Source organism: Podarcis gaigeae, assembly GCF_964106915.1.
Source record: "Podarcis gaigeae genome assembly, chromosome: 2".
Lineage (NCBI taxonomy): Eukaryota > Metazoa > Chordata > Lepidosauria > Squamata > Lacertidae > Podarcis > Podarcis gaigeae.
In genome coordinates, this window is record NC_139679.1 from 64,520,291 (window position 1) to 64,543,602 (window position 23,312).

Below are 23,312 nucleotides of genomic sequence, written 5' to 3' on the forward strand. Positions count from 1 at the left end.
AATATCATATACCCACCCCCTCCCTCCTTTTAGTACATCATCAAAAGATTGCTTCAGTGTCCTGTGTTCTGCACACCCAAAAGACACAACTCACACTGGTTTCCCAGAGACTTCCACCCATAATAAAACCTTAACACATCTTATACAGATAATGCAACAAACTCTTTGGTTAAATGTATGTGCCCTGAGGGGAAAAAGGCTGTGTGTAAGTTCCACACCTGATTCACATACGCCATACAGTTGCATAATGGCTTCCCATTTTCTCAGAAGATGTGTTGGTCTAGCTCAGTGTTTTTCAACCACTGTTCCGCGGCACACTAGTGTAAAATACTTTCTTTGTGTTTATTTGATTCCTATTCAAGAGAATTACTTTATATATAGTCAATATAGGCACAGGGTTAATTTTTTTTAACATTTTCTAATGGTGGTGTGCCTCGTGATTTTTTTCATGAAACAAGTGTGCCTTTGCCCAAAAAAGGTTGAAAAACACTGGTCTAGCTCACCTGTCATTTATGAAAGATAATATTTTCTGATGGTTGTTGCTTAATGCCTTTTGTGGATTTGTTTTTATGGTTTGCATACAGTCATATCTCACGTTGCGTCTGCTTCAGGTTGCGGACTGCTGAAACCCAGAAGTACCAGAATGGGTTACTTCCGGGTTTTGGCAGTCGCACATGCGCAAAACGCTAAATCACGCTTTGCACATGCGCAGAAGCGCCGAATCGCAACCTGTGTGTGTGCAGATGTGGGTTACGAATGCTGCGGGTTGCGAACGTGCATCCCACACGGATCACATTTGCAACCCGAGTGTCCAATGTATTTCATTTGCTGTAAGCAACTTTTAGTTTTTCTTTTGGGGGTGGGAGAAAGCAGGACACAAATTTAAATTTTTTTTTTTAAGTCTTCTGTTCATTCTTTCCTTATATACAGGGCAGTAACGACCCATGACTTTGACATGGTGAATATGGAATATAACAACAGCATTGGAAAAACCCATGTAGGCAATTTCATCCAGCCCAGCAGAGAAAGTAATGGGCCAGTCCGCAACCCCTGTCCTGCTTATCCATCATTTGTGCACAGTAAATAGATTTTGAGGGTTTCTTTAGGATTTTTTGGTGGAGGCATCCTAGCATGCAGCTCTCCAGCTCAGCTGGCTTCCTGCAATTATTTTTGTCTTATGCTTTTGCTAAATTTCTAGGTGGAATTTGTATTCTACCTTTCCTCCAAGGAGGTCAAGGTCAAGTACATGACGCCCCACTCTCGATTTATCCTCTCAACATCTATATAGGGTGAGAGATGACAATTTGGTCCAAGTCACCTATTGAGATGCATCACTGATCTGGGATTTGAACCTGGTTCTCCCTCATTCTGCTTCTACACTCTAATCTTTATGGCACATATGAAACCCTTCAGATATTGCTGAACTACAACTTCCATCAGCATGGACATAGCTGGGGGGGGTGGCAGGAGGAGCAGCTGCCCCTCAATCAAGTAAATCAATAAAAATACTTAACTAACTGAGGTTCTGCATCTGGAGCACCAAAGGTTCCCCACATCTATGGTGCATTTCCATTGGAATACTCAGCATAACTAGAAAGTGGAGAAGTCAATAGAGTCTCCTTTACAGTTTCTTAGGCTCTCCAGTTCTCTAGCTGAAGATAAAAATGGGGAGGAGAAAAGTGAATTAAGTTCACTGGTACAGCATCTGCTTTGCATGCAGGTAGGGCTGGGAGATCCTTGCCTGCAGGGCCACCCATGAGGCAGACTGAGGTAGCTGCTGTGGGAGAAAAAGTGTGCGTGTTTGTCTGGGGGCTAAATTAAATCCATGCACACCCACATCCTGCCGCCTGCAGTTTTAGCCAAATAATGCCTGCTCCTATAGCCTTCTAAAATAGGAGCAAAGGAGAATGAAGCAAAAGGTGAGGGGGCTGAGCCGCACCTGCAATTCAGGCCTCAGTACAGAGCCCTCACCTCTGTTGAATATGTGACAACAGCAACACATAGAACATTTATTCTAATAACTCGGCTGTTTATTGTTTACAGCTGCCCAAGTCCAGGGCCGGCCTGCCCATGCGGTAGACTGAAGCAGGCGCTTTTGGTGGTGGAATCCTGCTTTAATGGCTATGGCAGCAGCTTCCGGCTATGGCACCAGCTTCCAGGGCCGGAACTCTCGTGAGATCTCGTGAAACTCCCGCGTGATCTTGCGAGAACTTGCCGGAAGCCACTGCCTTATGGCCCTGGTAAGTGAAGCTTTGGAGGGAGAGGGCAGGTGTTGAAACCAGATGGGCCACTCCTGCCCAGGGCAAAGATCTCAGGCCAAAGAATTAATAATACAGTGGTACCTCAGGTTACAGACGCTTCAGGTTACAGACTCTGCTAACCCAGAAATAGTACCTCAGGTTAAGAACTTTGCTTCAGGATGAGAACAGAAATCGCACGGTGGCGGCGCGGCAGCAGCAGGAGGCCCCATTAGCTTAAGTGGTGCTTTCAGATTAAGAACGGACCTCCAGAACGAATTAAGTTCTTAACCCAAGGCATCACTGTATAATAATAATAATAATAATAATAATAATAATAATAATAATAATAATTCATTTATACCCTGCCCATCTAGCTGGGTTTCCCCAGGCACTCTGGGCGGCTCTCAATAGAATATTAAAAAGCAACTTAAGTGGGAAACTGGCCCTGATTAGTAGTCCATTTGAGCCTCTCAGGGTGCTGAAGAGAAGTTTATTCTGGTCCAACCACTTAACATAGGTCTCTGCCTCAAAAATAAAACGATCCTATTCAGTTCTCTCACACGACCTACTTATGCTGAGCCCTTCTGGGCTTGCCTCTTGAAGAGGCAGTATACAACACACACACACACACACACCGTACACATGTAGCCTTGGCCCAGAGGTTGCTGAATGGCTTCCCACCCTTCCCTGTCAATAGTTGCCGCCAGCAACAGCAGCCCACCTGTGGCAGGCATGGGGAAAGATGTGGCTCCCCAGGTGTTGTTGGCCTCTTTCTCCCACCAGACCCAGTCACCGAGGCAGAGAGAGGCGTTTACCAGAGGATGCAGGCAGATTTAGCCCCCAAAGGGATGGTGGCCCTGAGGCCTGAGCAGATGCATCTTTACTTCCTCCCATAAAAGTGAATGGCTGGAATTTGTGATGCGGTGGAGCGAAATCTGCTCAGATGCTTTAGTTTTCATCAGCCAGACAGATTATACTTTAAGAAATTAAGGTATTGCGAATTCAAGCGAATGAGGCACATTACTCAGCTTCCTTCATGATTTTTGTTTCTTAGCTTGAAGGGTTGTTTTATTTTTTTAATATCTCTACTCAAAAACAAAAACACCCCTTGCATACACTACCTTGGATATCATTCCACAGAATGACTATGTATGCATCTTTTCAATGACCTTAAGTAAATTATTGTTTGTAATTTGGGTCCCCTGCATTCATCTGCAATTATATGTTTATACTGCATTCCTGTACATGTTGCATCCCACGGATTTTAATGGGATTTACTTCCAGGTAAATGTGTACAGAAGTGTAGCCTTATTATTAACAAATGAATTATAACCAACAACCCTTGGCCCTCAAACTAAAAAATACATAAAAACCATTCCCCCAAAGTGGGTCAAACCTGAAGTTCCCGTTTATAAGTACCACTTTATTTGAAGAGGACTCTCTCTCTCCCTCCCTCCCGACAAAACTATTTCTTAGGCTCTGGAATTTATGGCTACACACGATGCCTTTGTGAGCGTGCAAAAGGCCTGGGTGGGATGAGATGCAATGCCCTCGAATGCCTGATCCCGACCTTTTATTTTATAAATGAAACACGCTCTGCGCGTGAATGGAAGCGCCTGAGTCCTCCTCCTCCTCCTCTCCCTTTCCTGCGTTATCTGGGGGAAATGCGCCTTCCATCCCAGCAGAGGGCAGAGCCGCTTCCCTCCATCAAGGGCATGCTGGGTGATCATTTCCCGGTGCTCGCGGTGGGGGGGGGGGGGGAGGAATCCCTCTTTAAATGCGATTAAACCTGTGTGTCTAGTGCCTGCAGGGGAAAGGACAAGCCGGTACTTGAACTGAGCAAGCGTCTTCTGCTACGCTTGCTTGGGACGGTGTCAGGTGCTTTCTGTCTCCGACTCCTGAGCAGCTAAAGTCCAGCGTCTCGTTTTGCACCCGCCCTTTCCGCGCTTGTGATCCGCCTGCTCGCTTCCTCGGTCTCCTTGGCGCTGCATTCAGTTTCAGCCTCGCCTTCCTGCGTTCCGAACCAGCCCCAGAAATGCCCGCTTTGGCGCTCTCGCTGGCGCTGTGCGCCCTGCAGATGTGGCCAGCTGTGGTCGGCGGCCCTCCCCAACAGCGGTTCGCCGTGCTGGACAAGCCCTGGCCCCTGAGGCTCACCAAGGTAAGGGGCCAGCTGTTCGGCATCTCTTGCGGGGTGGAAGAAACACCAGGGACAGAATCATTGCCGCACACAGGAAGAACAAGGATATAGTTCTGCGTTCCTCCCTTGCGGTTTTATAAATCATTTAATGTGTCAACACGAATAGAAGTGCAGTTGTTGGAGGAGGGATTATTACTGTGGCCCATCTTTTTGTGCCTGCCTAACAGCCGTGTCATGCTTATAATATTTTATTCTCTTGTTAATTATGCTGTCTTAAATGTGCATTTTATATTTGACTTCTCTTCGCAGTGTTTTCTTTTGAAATGCTTAAGATTTTGTTTTTTGTTAACTTTGTGTTAAATATGTATTCTGTAGTTGACCTCCTTTGTGGTGTTTTCTTTTGAAATCTTTTGAGGTGGTATTTTGGTTTCCTGTTAACTGTGTTGCTTTGACTGTACTTGATATCTAACTTTCTTCAGAAATGTTTGAGTCTGCATTGTTTTATTGATGTTTAATATGCTGTAAACCACTTTGAGATTTATAATAATTGAAATTAATAAGATTTTGGAATGCAGAAATACTGTAAAGAAAATCATCAAATCTAGCACATGGGGGGCAACTTTATCTAAATTATATAAATTCTGGATTTGAACGATTGATATTAATAATTGTATTATAAATTGATATTGTTAGAATGAGGCTATTATTGGATTGTAATTGAAAACTAATAAAACTTAATATTAAAGGGAGTGTGGGATGGGGGTGTCGTTGTTAAATGGGAAATATTCGGGTGGGGGGGCATGTCTCCAATGTTTGCACACTGGTGGTACCCATCTTGGCATTGGTGAGTCACACACACCTCTGCTAGGATAGCCCATTATGGCAGGGCTAGCCATCATAGCTCCATCCAGATGTTGCTGGATGGACTGCTACTCCCCTTATCCCCGACCTTTGGCCATGATGGCCGGGGTCAATTGCAGGTGCACTCCAATATCTGGAGAACACTATGTCAGCAATCTCTGCTTCAACATATTTCTCGGGGCCTAATTTTGCTTCCGCAGAAGTGTCTGCCTTGTAAAAGGCTTCCAAAAATTGCTTTCTCTTTCAGGCTATAAGTGCATTTCTGCACAGAGATGCATTTGCATGTGGAAAACACTTAAACTCTTCTCATTCCATGTGGTGGGAGGCTATTCTCACAGTTGACGCTGCCTGCTTCCTTTAGCCTCTCTGTTGAGGTCTGCATTGATAACTAGCCCCTTCCAAAAGTCGATATAATTAATGAAGCTCTAGCAACAAAGCTAAGAGTCTTGTGGCACTTTAAAGATTAATAAATTTATCATGGCATGATCTTTCAATGTGCTGCAATCAGGAGCTGTTCAACGGTGGAATAGACTCTCTGCAGAAGGTGGTGGGTTCTCCTTCCTTGGAGGTTTTTAAGCAGACGTTGGCTGGCCTTCTGTCAGGGATGCTTTAGCTGCATTGCACAGGGTTGGACTAGATGAAGCTCAGGGAGCTGTGCTATGATTCAGTCCTTAAACTTTTGTTTCCATAGGCAGCCACAATGACTCTGCATATGCTGGGTTTAGTGTTTCAGTTAATGCTTGCCACTTATGGAAAGTGAATTAGATAAGTGTTAATTGGATAAGTGTTAGATGTTCATCAGTGTGATGGTGTGGCATTAATAGGTTTGCATAACATAGTCTAGGAATAATAAGTGGAGCTCTAATTGGGCCTGCTTGTTCCGCCAGGATAATACTGTGCCTACTAGTGACAGATGGAATGTGGAGCATTACAATCTGCCCAGCTGACGTGGGATGGATCAGAGCCAGTTATTGGGTTGGAAGGTTTTCAGACTGTAATGATCTGTGGTAAGCTCATCAAGCGTTATTGCTCTGTCATTCAGTGGCAGCATCTTGACCCAGGCGAATATGGCTACTTGCAAAGCTACACTTGGGTCATGTGGACTTGTACAAGTCAAGATGTAAGGTAGTAATTACAATTCTAGTGTACGACTTATTTGCACCAGGTTTTCCTGTGTGTTTGCAGCTGTTCGCGTTCCCATTTAATTCGCAGACCACAGGACATTGCCCTCAAAGAACAGTACAGCGGTAGCTCGGGTTACATACGCTTCAAGTTACATACGCTTCAGGTTACAGACTCCGCTAACCCAGAAATATTACCTTGGGTTAAGAACTTTGCTTCAGGATGAGAACAGAAATCGTGCTTTGGCGGCGCAGCGGCAGCAGGAGGCCCCATTAGCTAAAATGGTGCTTCAAGTTAAGAACAGTTTCAGGTTAAGAATGGACCTCCGGAACGAATTAAGTTCTTAACCCGTGGTACCACTGTAGTCTCAATACTTACCCCCTGTAAATTCAGGTTTGCCCAAGATAGGGGAAAATGGGGCTCTAAACTGCTCCACCAGGGTCACAGGCTATTTGTTTCAGTGTTTTGGGGTGGGTGGATTAATGGTCACTTTCTGCTATTCTCCTTTCCATGCCTGCTGCTTCCTTAGTGCTTTCATTCCCCCCCCCCCCCAGCTGTGGTCATAACTATTTCCGGTGCTCTCCCGATCTTTTTGATCCCTCAGATTTGCAGAAAACCAGAAAACTGCAGAAGCAAATCATATTTAAAAAAACATCACCAGATATATTGGGCAGCAATCCAAAAAGTGTGTGTCAAGTGTTTACAATCACTTTAATTTCTTTTCCAGCATGCCAGTAATGGAGAGTCAGGCACTTAGCCTCTCTCTCTCCCTCTCTCTCTCTCTCCCCTCAGATTTGCAAGAAAACTGTACAAGGAAATTTACAAGTTGCCTGATGGTGTGCTTTTGCAAACTTCTTGAGTGGGAAATCTTTTTTTAAAAAAAGCCTCTGTGCATATGCCTTGTCAGTATTTAACTGGCGTAATAGAAGCAACAAATTTGAAGGCAAACACAAGCACAAAAGGGAAAGCCTGCTGTTATGATTGGGAAAAGAACAAAGTTGTTCCTCATATGCAAATTCACATGTGTGGGTGTGGATTTCTGTGGTCTAATTCAAACTGGTGGGGTAGGATGGGGGGAGAGTTAACAGCAGAGTACTGCTCAAGTGTGGACAAGCCCATGGATCGTAGTAACTGTTGGTAATAGGAAAATGCCCAAGGCTTTGCAGTTGAATGTGAATTTGAATCAGAATTTGCCTACACGCCCCAAACCTCCCATTGCTCAATATGCTGATCTCTCTTTCTTTCTATTTCATTTCAACCATTAAAACAATGTTGCAAGTGTAGTTAGATGTCTCTCTTGGCACTATGTAACTAAGCAGCGTACTGCGACTGATCCTCAAATATTATAGCTCAATTGGTAGAGCATAAGACTTGTAATCTCAGGGTTGTGGGTTCGAACCTCATGTTGGACAAAATGTGCAAGGGTTTAAACTTGATGACTCTTGTGGTCCTGTCTGACTCTACAATTCTATGATTCTCTATAGCATTAAGATCCTGAAGCAAGTCATTTGTTCTATCTGTTCAGTACTGTGTATAATATAAGAGTTTCCACATCAAAAATAGGGAACCTGCGGGCCTCTAGATCACTTCAGCTGGTGGTTGGGCCCTGCTTATATGCAGATGCTGAGAACTGAAACTGTGATCTTTTGCAGTCAAAACATGTGAAATACAGCACTTCTCCATTCCACGCCTTGAGTCCACGTGCTACCTGGGGATCTTGTTTTGTTAAGAACATTTGTTCCATGTCTGAAAAAAGAAATTTTGTAGAGGTCATGACAAGCAGAAGTGTTTCTTCCATAACCTAACCATAAACAGCCCCCTCTCCAATTTGTTGTGTTTTTTCCCTACCTCTGAATTCCAGCTTTGTATTAGTAGCAACCTTCCCAAGACATTTAAACCTTGGGACAAAACTTTCCTGTGTAGAATGGTTTGTTTTTATTAACTTATTTTATTAGTTTATAAAACACCTTCTACATAAATTTACAAACATAAAACAGCTGAGAATAATTTTAAAGAGTACCCAAAATAAATGGTGATAGGTTTAAAAATGATACAAAATGAGCAATACAGAATTACGTGTACTCAATTCCTATACTGGCTACATAGGAAGCTGTCTCATACTGAGTCAGACCATTGGGTCCCACATTGTCTGGCTCTCCAGGGTTTCAGGTAAGGAATTGTTCCAAGCCACTGCATCCTTCCCCAAAATCTAGTGCCTAAGGTTTCCCCCTCCCTCTTGGGTCACATTTGGAGCTGATCTGCATTGTCAGAAATGCCACGTAGCATTTCTGGAACTGTGCTGCTTCAGAATTCAGGCATGCTATTGTACGATGGAACTTTCTTCCATTTCAGAACTTGTCTGCCTGTGGAAAGCTAGCATAGAATCATAGATTTGGAAGAGATGCCCAAGGCATCTCTACTAAAGCATCCATGACAGGTGGCCCTCCAGCCTCTTCTTCAGTGAAGGAGAGTCCACCACCTTCTGAGGAAGTCCGTTCCATGGTCAAACAGCCTTTTCCATCTGTGACCTCCGTGAAGTCCAAAATGAAAGGTTAGCTGGTTGGTCAAATGTAACCAGTTATAAAAGCCATGGGTATTCAGTACTTTAATTTACCTTTTCAAAAAAATTATCTTTGAAGGAGGAATGTCGTTCTTTAATTACAAGGGCAAACCAACGATAATCGTCTTGGTGAGCGGGGTGTTGTTCACTGCCAAAATGTTTCGGATAATTTCCATAACCAGCACTATAGTCCACATTTCACCAGTCACAGAAGTCAGTTACAGAGCTAATTGTAGCAATCACTTCAAAGTATACTGCGTAACTGTGGCTAACAAACTGTGTCGACATGCTGATGTGGGAGGAGGGTTGTACATTCTGAGCATATATCTGAGCAGGATGGGAGAAAGCCAAGGTTATCTTGCTTCTGGAATGCCAATGCCTTCCCTCCTGACAGTTCTACTTGCTTTAGGGCAAAAACTAGGCCTGTTTAACAGGGCCCACAGTGAACTTGCGAACATCAGCTGATGTCCCAGTATCCTGTCAAATTCTTTACTACTTTTTGAAGTAGTGTACTCTTGCTGATTGCTCAACACCAAACTGCTGCCTTACTCTGGATGTTCTAATTATCATAGAATTGCAGAACTGGAGAGTTGGAAGGGACCTCGAGGGCCATCTAGTCCAACCCCCTGCAATACCGGAATCTTTTTGCCTAATGTGGGGCTCGAACTCACAATCCTGCGATTAAGAGTCTCATGCTCTATCTATTGAGTTACAGCAACCCAGAGTCTCTGCACTGACCACTCTTGAGGCGCATGGAAATTGTTTGTGGAAGTCCCCATTTGCATCCGCAGAAAACTGAAACCTCTTTTCAGTGTTGCACTGAAGTCCTTACTGGCATGCCCAAACCTTTTCGTTACTCAATATATTTTCATGCTTTGTTTTATACTGTTGTAAACTGCTCAGAGGCTTGTGAGTTTGTTTTGCGGTGAAACAGTTTGTAAATGTTGTCAGATAAAACAAGAAATAATGCCCGGCCTTAGACATGTTTTGGCAATGTGGCTTTTCATTTGCAAAGCTACAGTGGCATATGGTTGCCCAGTATTTTGGTCCTTGTTGGGCTAAGTGGGTGGTCAAGGGACACTTTAGACTACACTTCCTCAAACTCAGCCCTCCAGATGTTTTGAGACTACAATTCCCATCGTCCCTGACCACTGGTCCTCCTAGCTAGGGATCATGGGAGTTGTAGGCAAAAAACATCTGGAGGGCCAAGGTTGAGGAAGCCTGCTTTAGGCCAGCAGTGCCTCACTTGTGGCCCACTGGTTTTTCCTTGACTCAGCTCCCATTATCCCTGAGCATGGGCCATCCTGGCAGATGGGATTTGGGTATCCAACCACCTCTGGAGGGCCACAGGATTCCCAACCCTGCTCTTAGACCACCACTTTTTAGAGAGAAAAAATCTCAGCCGAGAGCCTCATGAGAACACCCTTCCATATCACTTATTTAATGTTAAATGTTGGGAGTCTGATCTCTGATGAAGGACCCTAAGCTGAGAAATGGGATGGGGGAGCCTTAGAAGGATACGTGCCTTTCTCAAGGTTGGTGAATCATTGAAGTTGGGCTGTACCCCTAACTGAGGACAGTGGGCAGGACACCGTGAGCTTCACGGAGTGTCTGAGGAGTGCTGCGGCTCCAACATGTAGAGGCCTGGAGTGCTGTGTGATGAAATAAGATGTTGGTGCTGTACTCTGTCAAAAGAGATCCTTGGGAACATCTAGGCAGGTGCCCTTGAGACGACAGAGGTTTTACGGGTTGGGGCCAAGGGGAGTTGCCCCTGTCTAACCAGTCTGTTCAATGGCTGAATCAAACGTTGGGAAACTCCTGAGCCCAAAAAAAGCACTCCTGGGAATGAGTTGGAGTCTCGACAGCAGGTATGCTTGCCAGGTGTGCTGGATGCTGATTACAGAGCTTAGGAAATGGACGTCGCCTGAGGTGACCTTAAAAGTGCCGTCATCACCTGCAGATGAACATGGATCATTGGCATGCTTGCCGACAAAAGGGGAGGGGAACAGCCCTCCAATAGTGGTGGGAAATGAATTGAAGACCACCAAGGGCAAGCCTGCCCAGCCATCCAATTTTATTATGTGCATTTGTCTTAAAATCTGTTGGTTTCATCTACTTTTGATAATTTTATTACGTCTGCTGGTTTTGTTGCAATTTTTAAATTAACGTTTCATGCTTTTGTTTCTGAGGGTTTTTTTTGTTCTTGATTAAGTGGTGCAGAACTTTTGCCAAATAAAGCCTCTTCCTGCGGTATATGGAGGCTGGCGTAAGGCAATGGCATAGTCTGCTTGGTGCAGCATTGCCACGTTTTCCAGTACTGTGACGCCGGGGTAGATAGAAGCTTGTTTGTGTTATCAGAAGACAGGAATGCAAGGTCCACGGAGCATTGTTTGAAATAGGACTCCCGCTTTCCTTAACCAAGGCCTGCTGGTTGGAAGATTCCCACAAAAGTCTGCTTTGGAATCTTCCGCTATGTTCACCTTTGCTTTACTTGCTGAGTGTGATGACAAGGGCCAGACTAAGTACCTTCCTCCACTTTAAGCTCCACACGTTTATTCTAACGTATTTTCTCCTCTAAACCCTTCAGATCCAAAACTTCGCATGGCAGAACTGTGGCCCCCCCTCTGATCCTGCTGTAATCAGGAGTTTGTCCATATCTCCAGATCCAGTTTCGATGCCGGGAGATGTGACAGTCAGTGTAGCCGCTGCTACCACTGTGGCCCTCACTTCACCTCTGAAGGTATGTATGTGGAAGGCCAGTGGGCCAAGCCAGGCAGAAGTGGTTCCTTCACACTGGGAACAGTTTCAGTGCTCTAACGAGGACAAACATGACTTGTTTGCAACTATGGGCTCCTCTGTGCTTCCGTTTGCCCCACTGCTTTCTCCCAGGAAAACCCACAGTTTCACACGGAGTCAGAACAATCTGCAATGGGGTTTTCCACAGGTCGCCGTTTGTTCCCATTTTGCACAAAACTGCAGGTTTACCCAGGAAAAGTGGCAGGACAAAGGCCAAACTGCTTGGACCTGTGCTTTTTAGGCACGAGACAAGTGGAAGTGTGGACCGAGGCCTATCTGGGACTGGCACTAGATTGCATTGGGGCATCAGGAATGCCAAATCCAGGTGTGGGCCACAGCTTTCCCCACTTCCTTCCTTTTTCTTCCCCTCCAGAGTTGTGGTCAGAAAGAAGACATCTTTTCCAAAAGGACAAGCATGGGGAACTTGTGGCCTTCTAGATGCTGCTAGACCCCGGCTCCCATCGCCTTTGACCATTGGCCGTGCTGGCTGGGGCTGGTGGGAATGAGAGCTCAGTAGCAGGAGCTAGAACAGAGGATATACAGTGGTACCTCGGGTTACATACGCTTCAGGTTACATACGCTTCAGGTTACAGACTCTGCTAACCCAGAAATAGTGCTTCAGGTTAAGAACTTTGCTTCAGGATGAGAACAGAAATCATGTGCTGGTGGCACGGCAGCAGCAGGAGGCCTTATTAGCTAAAGTGGTGCTTCAGGTTAAGAACAGTTTCAGGTTAAGTACGGACCTCCAGAACGAATTAAGTACTTAACCTGAGGGACCACTGTATTCAAGATTTACAGGCCCCTTTTTTCTTTTCTGTTTTTCTTTTCCAAGTAAAGGAATTTGATATGTAAGTGCATGTCAAGAAAATATGAGCCAAGAAAATGTGATCTGGGGAAAAAAGATCTTCACTAGATGGGGCGAGTCTCTCTCATTGACATAGGATCTCCGTCCGAGTCTCTGAATGGAGAACTGAAGTCATAGAATCATAGAGTTGGAAGGGACCCTGAGGGTCGCCTAGTCCAGCCCCCTGCAATGCAGGACTATGCAGCTGTCCCATACAGGGACTGAACCTGCAACCTTGGCGTTATCAGTACCGCTCTCTAACCAACCGAGCTATCCAGTCCTGTGTTTAAATGGGAAATATCCCTTAGGATAAGGCAGAGGGGTGTTTACTGCCTTTCTCCCTGTAAATCAGCCAGCATAATACAAATCTTTAGAAGAAGAAGAAGAGAAGAGTTTGGATTTGATATCCCGCCTTTCACTCCCCTTCAGGAGTCTCAAAGCGGCTAACAACCTCCTTTCCCTTCCTCCCCCACAACAAACACTCTGTGAGGTGAGTGGGGCTGAGAGACTTCACAGAAGTGTGACTGGCCCAAGGTCACCCAGCAGCTGCATGTGGAGGAGCGGAGACACGAACCCGGTTCCCCAGCTTATGTGACTGCCGCTCTTAACCACTACACCACACTGGCTCTCATGGGGCAGGGCTTGTGAAAAGCTCCTGAGGCATGTTTTCCCTAATAAGAGGTTTCCCTTCTCTAATGTGCTAATGTGGGGTAATTTGAGCCTAAAACATCTAGTCATTAGGTAGACGACATATGAACATTTCTACTTGACATGTCGCACAGGTAGGCTGAGCAGAAATGGGAGCTTTCTTCTGCACAACAATTCAGACCCCTTAACAGGCTGCGACGGCCAAAGAAACAAAACTGGGACAACCTAGTGTTGGTCACTCTCCAGAATCCCCTTTTTGAAATAGAAGTATGTTGTGCTGAGTTGAGCAAACCCCTTAGTCCTGTGGCTGGTAGGAGCTGGCCTTATGCTGAAATGTTACTGTGCGGTTTTCAGTGGGATCAAGTTCTGCTCGAAATTCCTGCTATGCTAACCACCGTTGAGCACCTGGCTGTCTATCAGCAGGAACTGGGCTGGGCCCAGCCGCATCCTCCCCTGTTAAGCAACTGCATGACCATAGAATTGTAGGCCTGGGAGGGACCTTGGGGGTTCAATCCCCTGCATTGCTGGAATAGGAAGTTAAATCTGTTTCATTTGCATGTGTTAAGTCTCAACCTTACCTCTTAGTGCAGCCAAGTGGGGTGGGGTAGGGGGTGGGCTTGGGGGCTTGGCAGAGAACCCTGGAAGAGGCAGTGTCAGTATTGAAATGGCTTCCCTTTTGGAAAGATGGTGATTATTTATAGAGAATACTCCTAACGCAGGCCAAAACATGCTGGTCTGTGTTTGTGGGTTGCATTGAAGCAACACATCTGATCAAAATCTTGGTAGCTAAGATATGTATACAGTGGTACCTCAGGTTACATACACTTCAGGTTACAGACTCTGCTAACCCAGAAATAGTACCTCGGGTTAAGAACTTTGCTTCAGGATGAGAACAGAAATCGTGCTCTGGCGGCGCGGCAGCAGCGGGAATCCCTATTAGCTAAAGTGGTGCTTCAGGTTAAGAACAGTTTCAGGTTAAGAACGGACCTCTGGAACGAATTAAGTACTTAACCTGAGGTACCACTGTATGTCAAATGCCTACACACAAACACCTTCTCTTTCCGGGCCCTAGGCCTGGAAACTTTGATTGTGTGACTTCGATGATGCAAGTCGCTTGGGTCTTTACCTCTCTTGCTAGTACAGTCATATCTCAGGTTAAATGTACTTCAGGTTGAGCATTTTCAGGTTACGGTCCGCAGCGCCCCGGAAGTAACGGAGCGTGTTACTTTTGGGTTTTGCCACTAGGATATGCACAGACGCTCAAAAATGATGTCACTCGCATGTGCAGAAGCGGTGAATCATGACGCACGCACGCGCAGACATGGGTTGCGTTCATTTCAGCATGCGAACGGGGCTCCGGAACGGATCCCGTTCGCATCCAGAGGTACCACTGTATAATTCTACTGGTGATTTTCAGAGCTGTCTTTAATCTCATGCTCGTGTTTAGTGGTGGTATTCTTGCTTTAGAGATGAAGGAAACAGAAGCACAGAGCTCCTATGTGTAGAATCATAGAGTTGGAAGGGATCTCTAGTCCCCCTACAATGCCAAATTTACATCTACAGAATCCCTGAGGCCATCCAGCCTCTGCTTAAAAACTTCCAATGAAGTAGAGTCCACCACCTTCTGATGTCCGGTATTCAGTTCTGCTGCTGAGCAGCTCTTCCCTTCAGAGAGTTAGGTTTAGTCGGAATCTTTCTTGTAATTTGGATCTGTTGGTTCGAGTCCTACCCTCTACAGCAGGAGAAAACAAGCATGTTCCCTATTCCATGTGACAGCCCTTCAGATATTTGAAGAAGGCTATTGTATCATATCTCCTCTCAGTCTCCTCTTTTCCAGGCTGAACGTATCCAACTCCTTCAGCCATTCCTCTTAAGGCTTGGTTTCCAGACCCTCCTCTGCACACGTTCCAGCTTGTCTGATGACCTGCAGGGAAACTGAAGCAGAAGAGGAAAATGCACTCCACTGACCATGCGATAACCTATAGACTTAACTAGCAGGGAAGCCCTTCAGCCTCCTTAAAGACCTTTCTTATAAGCAGCTCCACACTTGAGCTTATACTGGGCCTTTAGGCTACCAATTGTTTTTTGCCACTTCCTATCCTGTGACAGATTCCCTGGACAGCTGCAGACATGGAATTCTTCCTGGGTTGATCCAGGCGCCACAGCAAACCATGATTTGTCAAGCGCACGGACTTGGTGTGAGGGTTCGATCTTGGTTCCTTATTCTTTCTCTCAGGGCAAGCACAAACCATAGTTGGCCTGTTAGGCCAAAATGGCAAACCGAGGTTGCCGCAAACCAGAAAAGGAGGCGGGAAATTGCTGCAAGGAAGGGAGAAGTGTGTGCTTGGATGCTCAGTCCGGGCTCACATTTGTAATGCTAAACCGTGGTCTGCCATTCCATCTTGCCACAGCAAAAGCATGCACCTTTCTCAAATGGGCTTGAGATATGAGAAAGAAGGCTGTGATGAGTCTTTATAACCAAGTAGATGTAGAGAGTTTAAACGTGAGGCATCAGAGGAAGTGCAAGTGAGCTTCACTTCCTTTTACGAGGCTTCAGATGCAATATGGAAAGAGGAGGTGACCTCCAAAGAGGAACCTCTGTGTGTGTGTGTGTGTGTGTGTGTGTGTGTGTGTATGCATGCATGCATGCACCACCTGTTTCCCATTCAGAAAGCTGTGGCCTTTTGCTTCATTCTCAATGTGGGTGCCACCATTTCTGGGACCCCAGTGGACACCTTGCCACCCCTCCACTTACACTGCCTTCCTGCATCTCCCCACAAGCTCCCTAATTATTATTTTTTGCAAGATTCCTTTTTTGAAACATGGGGGAGAAGCGTCACAAGAGGTAGCATGACTTGCTTGTGTGTTCCTGTCCAGTGCTACTTTTTAGGACTCTCGCACAACGGGACAGGAATCCTCCTTGAGCTGGGGCTGGCGCACTCTCCCTGGTGCCCGTCCTATTTAGCAAGAGCACATTGGTCCATAATGGCAATTCCTAAAGAAGGACACTGTCAGAGAACAGCTTGCTGGAGAAGAGACTCGGGGAGGCAATGCCGGGTGCTTGAGCAGTGGGATCAGGTACACCCTGGGAATATCCTTACACTGCCTCTGGTTTTCTCAAACTCTCCATGCAAAGCGACAGGTCAGGCAAAGGAAAGCACAAGAGCCAGTGTGGTGTAGTGGTTAAGAGTGGTAGTCTCGTAATCTGGTGAACCGGGTTCGCATCCCCACTCCTCCACATGCAGCTGCTGGGTGACCTTGGGCTAGTCACACTTCTTTGAAGTCTCTCAGCCCCACTCACCTCACAGAGTGTTTGTTGTGGGGGAGGAAGGGAAAGGAGAATGTTAGCCGCTTTGAGACTCCTTAGGGTAGTGATAAAGCGGGATATCAAATCCAAACTTCTCCTCCTACTCCTCCTCTTCTTCTTCTTCTTCATCATGGTTAAACTGTGGAAGCAGTGCTCACCACCAACCCGGATGGCTTTAAAAGAGGATTAGACAAATCCATGGGGAGGAGGTGAGGCTAGCAATGGCTAATAATCACAATATGTTCTCCGTATACTGTCAGAGCCAGTATTCCTCTGAAAGCTAGTTGCTGGGGAGTGCAAGCATGGAGAGTGCTCTTGCCCTCAGGTTCTGCTTAGGGGCTTCTCTCAGGCATCTGGATGTGAGAAGAGGAATCTGGACTAGATGGGTCTTTGGCCTGATCCATCAGGGCTCTTATGTTCTGATGACAGTGAAGATGCAGCTGGGGCAGAGGTTCATGGGCCCACTTAGGCCCACTTAGGCCCCACGGCAAATGCCTGAATTCTCTGATGTTGCAGAAAAATGGAACTTTGCTCATTGAGGGAAATGCCTGGTATTATTATACAGAGCAGCCTTATGTTCAGTGAGAGGAAGGAAAATAGCTAAGCTCAGCTGCTCCCGAAACATCTCCGAAAGCAAGAGAGGCCCTGTGAGCTATCATGCAGGTAGGGCCTGTTTTCAAACCAGTTGGAGCTGGGAGGCTTAATTAGGGTTGTTCCTTGCCTATTCAGCCAGGTTGCATGTTTAAACCCAAGGGTGGCAGAAGTACATGTGGAAAAGATCTAGGGGTCTTGGTGGACCACAACCTTAACTTGAGTCAATAGCGTGGTGCAGCAGCAAAAAAAAGCTAATGATCTTCTAGGCTGCATCAACAGAAGTCGAGTGTTCAGATCAAGGGAAGTCATAGTCCCACTCTATTCTGCCTTGGTCAGACCACACCTGGAGCTCTATGTCCACAAATTAAGAAGGATATTGACAAGCTGGAACATGTGTCGAGGAGGGGAGACCAAGATGACCAAGGGTCTGAAAACAAAGTCTTATGAGGAACAATTGAGGAAGTTGTTTAGGCTGGATAAGAGGAGACTGAGAGGAGATATGAAAGCCATCTTCAAATATATTGTTGGTTTTTGTTTTTTTAAAAACCCTGTGAAGAAGCAGCAGGTAGTTTCAGATTGAGAGGGTTTAGCAGAAGCTGTTTACTGAACTTTGTCTGTTCAGAAATGCACACGCATGCGCACACACCCATCCACATTTGTTTTTCTCTCATTGAGAAGGGAAGATGCAGAGGGGAGAAGGAATTCTGAGCAGATCAGTGTCTGGGAAGGAAATGGTTAAGCAGTTCCTCTGTACACAAGCACACTTTGAAGCAGAAGCTTTTCAAGATAAAAGAAGGATGGGAGGGGGGTGGTGTATATCTGGGACAAGAACCTGCTCTAATGTCGCCATTCATTTGTTTCTTCTCAGTTTTACGTATTGCCTCTGCCTGTCGAATGTTGCGGTGTTGTTCTGTGTTTCTTTATTGTTGCATACTGCCCAGTAATCTGTTACAGTGAAGGTCAATTCAGTGGGGGGAAAGCATAAAGAAATCATGAATTCTTGCTCCTTACTGCCCTCTTGTGGTGGTACCTAAGAGCTGACTCCAATCAAAGCTGCAAATTAGAGCTCACTCAGGTGCTTCTGGGGACTGACAAGTTCCCAGCCTCTGGTAATAAGAGGTACCATATATCGATGTTATCAATGGCGATGCTGATGAGGCCAACGATGAGGGATAATGGGAGTTGCGGTCTTTCAAATGATGATGGACTACAGGCTCCCCAACCCTGGCCTATAGGTAGGATGGCCAGTTGTCCAAGCTATAGTAAGCATTGAGCTGTGGGTGATTTTTGAGGAGGAAAGTCTGAGGTTAAATTAATGTTTGTGTATAATGTTTACTTCTAGGCAGAGGTTGTTTTGGAGAAGAAGATTGGCGATATGTGGATAAAGGTCCCCTGCGTGCAAGATCTTGGCAGCTGCACCTATAATGATTTGTGTGCCATACTGGATCAGGCTATTCCTCCTGGCCAGCCATGTCCAGAACCATTGCAGTCTTATGACATTCCTTGCCATTGCCCCTTCAAAGCGGTAAGTTTAAGCTTCCCCCTCTTGGGAACCAAAGAAACAAATCCCACATGAGATGGGCAGCTGCAAGGCATGCCACCAAATTCCACATCCCTGTGGAATGTGCAGGTGCATCAGAGAAGGACAGGGGTTCCATACAGCTGATAGGCTTAACCAAGGTTTGCAGTCAAATTTGCTGCATGTTTAATAATCAAGGAAGTATGGGGGCAGAGCAGATAAGAAAGCTTATAGATACATCTCCATGTAAAGATTTGAAACCCCCGTAGTGCAGTGCACCTATAATTAAGCTCCATGTGCATTAAAAGAAATTAAGGGAGAATGATGAAGTTCAGTAAAGGAATGATGGAACTGGCTGTCTTTCCAACAGATAGCTGGGTTTCCTCTGGAAAACCAATACTTGGAGCCTGAAAGATGAGTTTTAAAACGGCATTCCTCATGCAAGTTTTGCAGACCTTTAATTCAGTCCAATTTCTGCCCAACTCTGCTCCACATCTGCATCCTGTAAACCGAAAAGGGGCAGCGTACGAGGTATTTTTCAGGGATGCTTTTAGCAGCTCCTTGTGTCCTAAGGCAAGGTTCAGAGTTAGTGCATTGCTCATATAGGGACATCTCTAGGCGGCAGCTTGGGCCTTATATGCGATGGAGTAGTCAGAAGCTGCTGACTCCAGCTAACCCACTCATGCTTCTAGAAAAGAGCATCTTCTAGATTTTGATAGGCTTGAGTGCATTGGTTTGTATGTTTTCAGTTGTGCAAACTGGGTGAGCCTGCTGGCTCCCAGTGAGGGGCTGGAATATTTCAGTGGCCATACCTATCAACCTGTAATTTCTCCTTGATTTCATACTGTAAAAGATCTGCTTATTGAGTGTTACCTATTGGCACTGTTAGTATACCTGATGGAGGGAGCAGAAAGTGTTGGCTGATATGGGCTGACAGATCTTTGTGTGTGTTTTCTCCTTTCAGGGTTCTTACAGCTTGCCTTCCTCCACCTTCTACATCCCCACCTTGGATTTGCCTCCCATGCTCACCAATGGGGACTACAAGTTCCAGGTTGTGCTGAGCAATGGTGACCAACAGCTGGGCTGTCTCAAGTTGTCGCTTTCCCTGCACTCTGAGAGCCGGTGGTATTGGTGACTACAACGCAGGCATCTTTGGGCTTGAGTGCCACATTTCTTACTCCCCCCCCCCCTGAATTGCTAATACTGAGACTTCTTAGCTGCAACTGCTTTTATGATGGCTTCTGAGAAGGAGCCAAGATGATGATGTGAACAGCAGCCTCTATCTTTCGCTCTGCTTTTTTTTAAAAAAAAAATCTTAACTTCTGCTGATTGCTTTTAGTCATTTGGAAAACCCACCAAACTCAATGAAGAAATGTTTGGAAATATTTTTTTTTAAATCATAAATTGAGATGTCTGTGCCCAACCAGTGTTTATGCATTGGTTATAATGAGGGCAGCTTTCCCTAACCTTGGTCCCTTCTCCCCCAAGGCATTGTTGGACTAGAGCTCTCATCACCTCTAAACATTGGCTAGGTCGGCCGGGGATGGTGGAAGGTGTGGTCCAATAATGCCCAGGGGATCCAGTTGGGGAAGGCTGGATCAGGACCACATCACCCTGGATATATATGCTACACAGGGGTAGGGAGTGCATAATGGCTATGCAGATAGATGTAAGTGCAACTTCTCAGCTTCGTAAAGTGACACACGCATAATCTTTATGCATCACCGTCCATAAGATTCCTCTACACCCCCAGGGTCTCAGACTATGGGGTTGTGAGAATACTGAAAGGTTGTTGGGGTATGCTGACAGGATAGCTTGAGCAGACTCAGGAAGCAGTAACCAAGGGAAGAAACCACACTTCCTGCTTTCTGCATCACAGATCAAAATAGCCAGGCAGGCTCCACCATCTCCTCTGTATTTACTTCTGCAACACCTGCTTGGTCAAGGTGGCTCCTTCACTCTGCCATACACCAAGCACGCTATATGATCAAGCAGTTCCAATCCCTCAAAAGGCCCATATCTGTTAGTCTTGTGCTGCCTAAGTTGAATTTTGTGCATGAGAACTACATCCAAGCAAGAGAGTGGGACAATGAAGAGAACTAAGCCTTCTATAAAACACACACACACACTTTACACCTCCTGATTCCAAACCATATATGCTGTTTCATGCTCCTGTTTATCTTCTGAACAGAAGTTTGGTGCTTGGTTAGAGAGAGGGGTTTTTGGTGGGATTTATCTGTTCAGGTTAGCTTCTGATAAAAGCAGAAGGAAAACGCTCAACATAAAAGATCTGTATGGTATTTCATGTAAGACTCTTGCCAACATTTCTGGAAAAGGACCAAATGCTTGCAGTGCTCTCCCAAGGTATCTGTGGACAGTTTGGGGACTGTTGGGCAAAGTGACAAATTTCCATCTCTGTGGGAATTTTCTCTTCTTGTTCAACTAGAAAACGAAAGATGCTTACTTAACTTCTATTTCCTAAGGAACCAATTAATCCCACACTGATGGGAGTCGGGGCGGCGGCGGGGGAATCACAGATCTCTATTATTCTCAAGGAGATGTGCTCTGGATTGAAGGAGAACAAAAATTCTAACATTCTAAATGGTACCATTATGAACCAAGTAATCTAATTGCATGAATCAGCCAAGTAATCTGATGACATGAATGTAAGATGTATAGTTGTTGTGCCATATGGTGACAGTTTGAGTACTGTGTATAATTTCTGTGTTCTTTGAGGTGATGAACAGATTTGCCGAATACATATTGCATGTGTGGAACTGGTAAGAGACTGTTACAATGAGCCTGGACAGCTAGACTAAGAATTAGTCGTTATTCTGTGAGCTTGCTTGGTTGGTGTTCATGGAAACTCTTCCCTCAACCTCCATAATGTGGGATGGAGCCCTTCGGTGTGTTTCCTCCTTTTCTTTTCCTCCACTTGCTTCCCTCCCAATGAGACCTTAAGCTTGTAGGGGATTGTTTTAAGCCTCACACGTTTTTAAGGATTTGTACCTGTACTCCAGGTATACAACATACTTTGCCCTGTTTTATTACCCTTGTTGGTACTGACATTATTAGAACTCTGCCTGATGTATTCAGTGGGGGTGTTAATTGTAGTAACCCTCCCTACCTCGTGCCATACTGGATAGGCCATGATAACTGTGCACTTTATTTCACAGTGCCATCTTGAATATCTGAACTCCCCAAAAGCTGGTCCTTCCATGTTCCAAACATACTTTTGTGTCTTACCCATCTCTACCATGCACAATGTCTTCTTGTTCCCCTCCTATGCAAACAAATATAGAGACTCTGTGGAAAATGCATTGCAACTTATGGAGGAGCAAGAGTCTAAAGGAAGAACTACCGTACCATCACTGTCCTCCCAGCTCAATGCTGTCTCTAGTCCTAACAAATCATTCTTCCAGTCCACTTAAAATATCAGCCTGGAGGGCCTAAGTCCTAGTGACAAATCCCTTTGTCAGTGCTAGACTTGGCAAGGCAGCATTGCTTTATCTGCGTAGGTTTTAAAATATTTTTAATATATTTAATGTGCACACGTCCAGAGGTATGGGGAGTGGCACAAGAAAATATATTGCCCTCTAGCTTAAAAACAACTCTTTCGTTTCCTCTTGCATTACACAATAACCCCACAGCCTCTTCCAAATAATTGCACCCAAATGCATCAATAAAAAAGTGTTTCCCCACAGCACTGCCTAAGAGGTTTGCACACAAAACCACTGCTGTGCTGTCTTGCAATGTATGCATGCAGTTGTTATTGTGCTCCCCATGTTAAATTATCAGACCTGTGCCCTGGGTATATGGCAGCCTGCTAGTATTACTCCATATTTTTATATGACCATGTTGCTAAAGTGCCTTGTAAGCCTTAAATAATAATGGCCGTGGTGTGTCCAGATGCTGGATATAATCACATGGATAGATGTATAGAAAATGACGGATGTAGCATATGTACCTGTGGAATATATTACTTAGGAAAACACCTTTCATTCTTCAAAAAAACCTTTTTGAGCTTGCTACATTTCACAAATAATCACAATTTCCTGCTGATTTCCTCTGCATTCTAATCATCTCTTAAATTATCTGTACCCTGAATGCTTAGCAGCAGCTAGCTGATTTATTTTGTGGTATCAATCTTTATGATGGAAAAAAAAATCAAGTGGCCTTTAGTGTTGGTGCCATAAGAGAGTATTGAATAAAATCTTTTTATTCCATAGCTGCTGTGTTAGTGTCTGATTGGTCTACGATTGTGTACTTATGTGGAAGTGTGGCCATGCAAATCTTTGGGAGGGTCACAGTGACACATGCTACAACACTGAATTTCATTGACAAAGAACAAAGGTTACAATGTTCACATACAGAAGGAGCCCACTGCAAATTCAGAAGACATTGTTGTCTGGTCCTGGGTTATTGGAGCTTGTCGAACTGGCAATTTGTTGTGCAGGCAGTTGTATTTATAGTTTCTTACCACAAGCTGCTGCCACATCTTTTCAACATGTGAATCCACCTAATGGTAAAAATGCAAGAATAGAAAAAACACTATCAACATGGAGCCAAAAATTTATCAATCGTCCCTATAGGATCCTTTCTAACTTACACTTTTCGGCAGTTGCGTACACCTCCATTTTATGTAAGTTTTGCATTTCTCTTCACGTCTTCAAATGCAAGGCTC

The 23,312-nt window shown here is 45.2% G+C and overlaps 1 protein-coding gene across 2 annotated transcripts; it reads left to right on the forward strand.

Moving 5' to 3' along the window:
• Positions 1 to 3,662: 3,662 nt before the first annotated feature.
• Positions 3,663 to 22,856, forward strand: GM2A (ganglioside GM2 activator). Of its 2 annotated transcripts, XR_014561667.1 has the most exons (5): positions 4,003 to 4,398; positions 11,508 to 11,660; positions 18,452 to 18,634; positions 19,593 to 20,574; positions 21,272 to 22,856. XR_014561667.1 is itself a non-coding variant. In XM_083728764.1 (4 exons), the coding sequence occupies exons 1-4, from the start codon at positions 4,276 to 4,278 to the stop codon at positions 19,761 to 19,763; spliced, it is 630 nt and encodes a 209-aa protein (XP_083584890.1). In that variant the 5' UTR covers positions 3,663 to 4,275; the 3' UTR covers positions 19,764 to 22,856. The 2 variants fall into 2 exon arrangements, 1 of the variants encoding a protein (XP_083584890.1); XM_083728764.1 differs by having other exon boundaries at positions 3,663 to 4,398; positions 19,593 to 22,856.
• Positions 22,857 to 23,312: the final 456 nt, after the last annotated feature.